Below are 8,022 nucleotides of genomic sequence, written 5' to 3'. Positions count from 1 at the left end.
GAGGGATTTTGCAATTCATCTGATCACGCTTCATAACATTCTGGAGTATATGCAAATTGCCATCATACAATATGAGGAGGCAAACTTTGTGAAAATTTATATTTGTGTCATTCTCAAAACTTTTGGCCACGACTGTCCTTTTGACCAGAGCCCTAGTGTACTACTAAGGAATAGAGTGCCAATTGGAATGCTGCCTTTGACTTGAGTGAAATGGATTATCTCTGCCTCTGTAATCATTGTAACACGCCTTGGTAGATTTGTGGAGTGGATATGTGTTTGTAAAAATAAATGCTAAAATGTGTATTTATTTTTAGAATGTTATATTCAAAGTTTTCCCACAATAAACATCCGGTCACATTGTACAAGTCAAGATATCATTAAAGATGGGCTACTTGGCTTCAGCACCCAGAGAAATAACTGTGTTTTCCTGTTTGGGCTACAGTTGATCATGCCAGATTGTGCAATTGGGGCGTGCTGTGACTCACCTGAATCAGTCTTGGAACCCCCAGGGTGTCTGTGCACATCTTTGGTCAAGCCCAGCACTAACACACCAGACATAGACACCCTGGGGGTTCCAAGACTGATTCATGAGTTTCAGCCTCTTTCTCCTCCACCTCTCTTAGGCTCTCCCTACTTTTTCTCTCACCCCTCTTTCTTCCAGTTACTGTACTGTAGCTACACCTTGCTCTCTCTCCTTTCTCTTTGAATCAGTGCTCTTATAAGCTGTGTTCCAGCACCTCCTGATTAACAAATTAAGCACTGGTGCATACCCTAGGGGTCCTCCAGTGATGGATTGGGAAATGTGTAATGTAGCATCCAGGTATAATGTGTTTGGATGCAGTGCATTGTAAGACTTGTTATGAGCATACATGGCATTGTTATAATGCCTTTATAGTCACCTCATAACGATCCGGACTAAATAGCATCATTGTCAGATGAGACAGTTGAAAATGTTGTCCATAGAGAGACATAACATATTATAAGCCTAATAAGACATACAGTTAACACCAACATTAAAATAAAGAAAACACCAACATAAAGAGTCTTAACAAGACATTGGGCCACCACAAGCCAGAACAGCTTCAATGCACCTTGGTATTGATTCTACACGTGTCTGGAACTCTATTGGAGAGATGTGACACCATTCTTCCACGAGAAATTCCATCATTTTGTGTTTTGTTGATGGTGGTGGAAAACGCTGTCACAGGCGACGCTCCAGAGTCTCCCATAAGTGTTCAATTGGGTTGAGATCTGGTGACTGGCACCCACCCACCCACCCACGCACGCAAAACACACACACACACACACACACACACACACACACACACACACACACACACACACACATCATTAAACCCCCTATGCTCCTTTGAGACCCCTCTGTCAAAGTCACTGAGATCTCTTCCTCTAGCCGTGGTAGCCAAGATAATGTAATGTAACTCTGCCAGACAAATAAACATTTGGACACCTTGTAACGATTTCGTTCTAATCCAAGTCAAGGTCATGCTTTTTAAATATACAGAGTATATGATACTGCTGAAAATTCACAAGAGTAAGAGTTTTAAGAAACACCACATTAAAATGTCAGTGTCAGTTCACTATTTCTTAACACCTACCTCTATCTTTCTCTATTTCACCCTTTCTTCCCACCAATTCCACTCTTTCTTTCCACCTGTCCTCGCTTTCTCTATTGATTCAAGCCTCCTTCCCACCCAGTGGAGTCCCCCCCCCCCCCCGCTTGACAGTGAGATACATAGCTGATACGATATCAACCAATTAAAAAAATACACACTAACTGAAATGAGTTTATTCACTGATAAAAATGGAATGTGTGTGATTGTGAACTATTGTTCCTTAACTAGGGCCGGGATTCAATGCAAGGCACGTTATTGTGTACCACAGTACACTATACCACAGTACACTGTAACCGACTTTAAACAGTAATTTACAATTGAGCTGCCATAAGCACTGTGAATGCTATCTCTGCAAACATCAAGGAAAATGCCTTTAAAAGGCACATTGTCGGATGTATAGCGATGTGTGCTATAACACACCTTGGATTGAATCCAGGCCTAGATTAACTTGGAATGCTGTTAGGAAATGTTCGGTTCAAAAGCTGGTGTTGACGTGTAGAATATCAAAATACAGAACACCAGGATCTACAATCCTTTTCAGTTTACCAGTGAATTCATATAAAATCATAAAATGACAGAATTTTGTCATTAAACATACTGTAAGTAAATGTACAAAAACACAAAAGCAGGCTAATATTTCATCTGAAATGGCCATTTGAGGCGAAACAACATATATAAACATACAAACAGACTATTCAACGAGGATTGATATTTACATTCATACATAGTTGTGGTTCTTCATATTTGCTTTTGAAAAGTATGCACAAGATAAAATAGCTAAAATACAATGACATTTCTACAAACAAACAAAAGCATTTCAGTAAACTTTCTTTTCTTTTTTCCTTCCTTTTTACAATGATATACAGAGTTCTACCAGGAGATAGCTGCCTTGGAGTGCTTGTACTATTCTAGGTTTCATGGATACATCAGGCCTCACTTTGTCAAAGCATAAAAGTGCTGCGAGTGTGGAAAGTGACCGTATCACTCCTAATAATCGTAGCAGCATTTTATTTTTGAATCTTTCATTCTCAAAACAACCTGAAAAAAAAAAATAAATAAAAATCAGCAACGAGCAGCGCTTATACACGATGCACACAATTTATTTGAAGTGATACGGTTTGTTATGACAACAGCGGCACTTCTTTGCTTTTTCAAAATACCACCCACTGAGTTTTGCATTTAGGTACCTATTTTACAAAATGGATGCCAGTTAATTTCATTATTTAAAAAACAGCATTTGTGAATACCAGCATTTGATGACGATCATAAAGGGAGATTCTACAGAGATCAAAGGACGGGGGTAAACAAGGATGGACGTAAGCACAGTATCAATTCCCTTTCAACCACATGACAGTCGGTAATAAACAACAAGATAAATACGTCCAAATGTTAATTTCAATGAATGGAATTGAAAAGGGACTGACCAACTTGGGTGTTTATTGAGATAATGGTGAGGGGCATTTTGTGCCCATTGTGCTACTCAGTGCCCATAGATGCATTGAATAGCCCTGCCAGCTGAAGCCAACGTCCCGTTTTGACAATTATAGCACCGCTACGAAAGGCGAGCAAGGTTGAGTGGATACACTCCGGTGTGCCCTTTCCCTGACTGTTTCCCAAATGGCATTCCCTATATAGTGCACTACCTTTGACCATAGTGCATTATGTAGGGAATAATAGGATGCCATTTGGGACGCAGGCCCTCTCTACAGAGCATAATGCAATGCGGCAATGACAAAAGGCCCATTGCAGTACCAGTGAACTGGCACGACCTAGCTGTTCTCACCGACTGCTCATTGAGTGGACAGACGGGTCAGTGTGAACTCTGTAACAATAGAAAAGTAGGTGACCGAGGATTGTGGATATTTGTGAAAAATATTTTTCAAAAGAAAAGGAAAAAAAGCACAGGATCAGCGTCCCCCCCCCAAAATTCTAACCTTCATTACTGGCAAAACTGATTCAAGATCAGCATCTAGAGGAAATTTCACCCTACACTTCAAGATGGCTAAAGAGATATAGCCACATTGTAGCCATTGAAGATAATGTGAAGCCATTCACTGAAGCCAGTCACTTGCAATCTGCATATACCCTGCACTGCTTTAACTTCACTGCTTCGCGTATATATATATATATATGTATCTTTTGCTAATGCACTCCAGAGTTCCCAACCCCAAAATGGTACCCATGTCAGACCGGGGATGGCCAACCCTCCTCATAGAGAGCGACTGGTTGTGCAGGAACACACCTGATTCTACTAACCAACTCCTGATCATGACATTGATTGGCTGAATCAGGTGTGTTTGAGCAAGGCTGGAATAAAAGCTTGCATACCCCGTAGCTCTCCCCACACCCAGCCACACTCCATGTTCACCTTAGCAGTTTATCTGAACAGTGGATGTCCTTTTCCTCTCCTCCCTTCCTCTGGCGACTGTCCCCCGCTCAAAGTGTTCAATGGTGAGACAACTATTTTGGGGAATCCTCAGTATTTGATGAAAGAAGAGGAAAAATCGAGCCTAGAAAACCTCTTCCTCTTCAGCCTCACAGCCGTACTCTAAGAGAAAAAGAGAAAGGGAGTGAAATGCTAGTGTGCAGGTCCATTGGGTTAGCATTTCAATCAGCACCATCACAAGCTCACAGCGCTAGGATTATGTTGCCTGGGGTATGCCTTTGGGGCTGATGCAATTTATTTTAACCAGGCAAGTCAGTTAAGAACAAATTCTTATTTTCAATGACGGCCTAGGAACAGTGGGTTAACTGCCTGTTCAGGGGCAGAACGACAGATTTGTACCGTGTCAGCTCGGGGGTTTGAACTTGCAACCTTCCGGTTACTAGTCCAACGCTCTACCACTAGGCTACCCAGCTGCCTACAATTTTTAACATCGTTGATGAAAATAAGCCATAACACCTACGATTCACATGCGTTGAAAAGAGCTTGCAATGAATTGTTACTTACCTATTGTGCCATGGATACGTTCTATAGTCAAGTCTGTATTGACATGCTAGGACTCGCTTGTGTGTGTGTGTGTTTGTGGTGTGTGGATGTTTTTGTACTGTAATGTGTGTGTGATCTGCATTGCATGTTCTCTCACCGTTTCCTCCCAGGAGCTGCAACGCACTGACACAGGGCTCCTCCACTTCTTCCTCCTCTTCATCCTCTGCCACTTCGTCATAGGCCACCGGGCCACTCTCCACCATAGTGAGTCCTGGAGGGGCCGGGTTGGGGGTAGGCGGGCTGGACAAGTTGGGCAGAACAGGGGTTGCAGCCGGGGTCAGGTTAGGGGTCACCTGGAAAAGGAACGTGTTTACGTTAAGCAATACTGTCATCTGCTTATGGCCATTGGAATCCACTTCTGCCACCGAAATGTCGCTAAATCATGTCTCTCGCAAAAATTGAAAATATTAATTAAATGAGGGAGTGAGTTAGAGAGCAAATGGAGACAAAGAGGGAAGAAAGGGAAAAAAAAGAGCAACAGAGAGAGTGAGGGATAAATCAGGGACCGCATATCCCAGCAGGCATTTTTGCAGGAGTGAAGGGAAGCAACGCCGGGAGGTGCGAGAGGCCTAATTAATCATCATGTACTGGAAAAGAGGAGGCTATTTGAACTAATTATAGCATGGCCCTCTCTTATTTCTCTCGCTCTCTCTTTCAGTCGCTGCCTCTTTCCTTCTCTCTCATGCTCGGGCATAATGAGGACCATCTCCAGGCGGTGACAGTCAAGTCATGACCACCAGTAGGAGACCTGATGGCAGATGGTCAGGGAGAACAAGTTGACTAGCCTCAAGCCCCTACAAGGCTCTGACCAAGGGTCTTCAGCACTGTTCACAGGCAGGCTTGTTGAAGCCTGGGCCAGTGGGGCCTGGGCCAGTGGGGGAGATTGACAGAGAGTGGAGACTGGGATAGTGTGAAGCCATGTTGGCCTTAACTAGTGGGTTCACCAACAAGAAGAGAGACAGCACTATGGTTGGGCCAGGGCAGGAAGGATCCCGATTGAAACTGCAGCAGAAGCATGTATACAGAACAAAAATATACAGTTGAAGTTGGGAGTTTACATACACCTTAGCCAAATACATTTAAACTCAGTTTTTAACAATTCCTGACATTTAATCCTAGTAAAAATTCCCTGTTTTAGGTCAGTTAGGATCACCGCTTCATTTTAAGAATGTGAAATGTCAGAATAATAGGGTCAGAAGTTTACATACACTCAATTAGTACTTGTTAGCGTTGCCTTAAATTGTTTAACTTGGGTCAAATGTTTTGGGTAGCCTTCCACAAGCTTCCCACAATAAGTTGGGTGAATTCTGGCCCATTCCTCCTGACAGAGCTGGTGTAACTGAGTCAGGTTTGTAGGCCTCCTTGTTCGCACACACTTTTTCAGTTCTGCCCACAAATTTTCTATAGGATTGAGGTCAGGATTTTGTGCTGGCCACTCCAATACCCTGACTTTGTTGTCCTTTGATGCCATTTTGCCACAACTTTGGAAGTATGCTTGGGGTCATTGTCCATTTGGAAGACCCATTTGCGACCAAGCTTTAACTTCCTGACTGATGTCTTGAGATGTTGCTTCAATATATCCACATAATTTTCCTGCCTCATGATGCTATCTATTTTGTGAAGTGCACCAGTCCCTCCTGCAGCAAAGCACCCTGATGCTGCCACCCCTGTGCCTCACGGTTGGAGATGGTGTTCTTTGGCTTGCAAGCCTCCCCCTTTTTCCTCCAAACATAACGATGGTCATTATGGCCAAACAGTTCTATTTTTGTTTCATCAGAACAGAGGACATTTCTCCAAAAAGTACAATCTTTGTCCCCATGTGCAGTTGCAAACCGTAGTCTGGCTTTTTTATGGTGGTTTTGGAGCAGTGGCTTCTTCCTTGCTGAGCGGCCTTTCAGGTTATGTCGATATAGGACTCATTTTACTGTGGATATAGATACTTTTATACCCGTTTCCTCCAGCATCTTCACAAGGTCCTTTGCTGTTGTTCTGGGATTGATTTGCGCTTTTCGCACCAAAGTACGTTCATCTCTAGGAGACAGAACGTGTCTCCTTCCTGAGGGGTATGGCGGTTGTGTGGACCCATGGTGTTTATACTTGCGTGTTATTGTTTGTACAGATGAACGTGCTACCTTCAGGCGTTTGGAAATTGCTCCCAAGGATGAACCAGACTTGTGGAGGTCTACACATTTTTTTTCCCTGAGGTCTTGGCTGACTTCTTTTTATTTTCCCATGATGTCAAGCAAAGAGGCACTGAGTTTGAAGGTAGGCCTTGAAATACAACCACAGGTACACCCCCAATTGACTCAAATTATGTCAATTAGCCTATCAGAATCTTCTAAAGCCATGACATCATTTAGAATTTTCCAAGCTGTTTAAAGGCACAGTCAACTTAGTGTATGTAAACTTCTGACCCACTGGAATTGTGATACAGTGAAATAATCTGTCTGTAAACAATTGTTGGAAAAACTACTTGGGTCATGCACAAAGTAGATGTCCTAACCGACTTGCCAAAACTATAGTTTGTTAACAAGGAATTTGTGGAGTGGTTGAAAAACGAGTTTTAATGACTCCAACCTAAGTGTATGTAAATTCCGACTTCAACTGTAAACCCAACATGTAAAGTGTTGGTTACATGTTTCATACGCACAAAAAGGTTATTTCTCTCAAATGTTGTGTTCAAGTTTGTTTACATCCCTGTTAGTGAGCATTTCTCCTTTGCCAAGATAATCCATCCACTTGACAGGTATGGCATATCAAGAAGCTGATTAAACAGCATGATCATTACACAGGTGCACCTTGTACTAAGGACAGTTTTGTCACACAACACAACACAATGCTCCAGATGTCTCAAGTTTTGAGGGAGCGTGCAACTGGCATGCTGACTGCAGGAATATCCACCAGAGCTGTTGCCAGAGAATTGGATGTTAACTTCTCTACTGCAAGACATTTAATAGAATTTGGCAGTAATTCCAACCGGCCTCATAACCGCAGACCATGTGTAACCACGACAGCCTAGGACTTCCACATCCGGCTTCTTCACCTGCGGGATCGTCTGAGACCAGCCTTCCCGGAGAGCTGAATAAACTGTGGGTTTGCACAACCAACAAATTTCTGCACAAACTGTCAGAAACAGGGTCTTGACCCTGTGTGCTAGTCGTCCTCACCAGGGTCTTGACCTGACTGCAGTTCTGCATCATAACCGACTTCAGTGGGCAAATACTCAACTTCGCTGGCCACTGGCAAGCTGGAGAAATGTGCTCTTCAAAGATTAATTCTGGTTTCAACTGTATCAGGCAGATGGCAGACAGCATGTATGGCATCCTGTGGGCAAGCAGTTTGCTGATGTCAACGTTGTGAACAGTCTGCCTCATGGTGGCGGTGGGGTTATGGTATGGG

General features: G+C 43.1%; 1 protein-coding gene across 1 annotated transcript in view; it reads right to left on the bottom strand.

Annotated features, from left to right (window-relative positions):
• Positions 1-1,792: 1,792 nt before the first annotated feature.
• The window catches only part of brf1b (BRF1 RNA polymerase III transcription initiation factor subunit b), a 140,253-nt gene continuing 134,023 nt past the window's right edge, over positions 1,793-8,022 (bottom strand). The window contains exons 18-19 of the mRNA XM_064925051.1: positions 4,721-4,916; positions 1,793-4,182 (exon numbers count right to left, since the gene is read on the bottom strand). Of these exons, the coding sequence (XP_064781123.1) occupies positions 4,145-4,182; positions 4,721-4,916 (234 nt within the window). The 3' untranslated portion in view covers positions 1,793-4,144. The remainder of the gene's footprint in view (positions 4,183-4,720; positions 4,917-8,022) is intronic.

The sequence above is a fragment of the Oncorhynchus masou genome, chromosome 19, assembly GCF_036934945.1.
Source record: "Oncorhynchus masou masou isolate Uvic2021 chromosome 19, UVic_Omas_1.1, whole genome shotgun sequence".
NCBI lineage: Eukaryota > Metazoa > Chordata > Actinopteri > Salmoniformes > Salmonidae > Oncorhynchus > Oncorhynchus masou.
The sequence above is the reverse complement of the archived record's forward strand: the minus strand, read 5'-3'. Positions and strand labels throughout refer to the sequence as shown.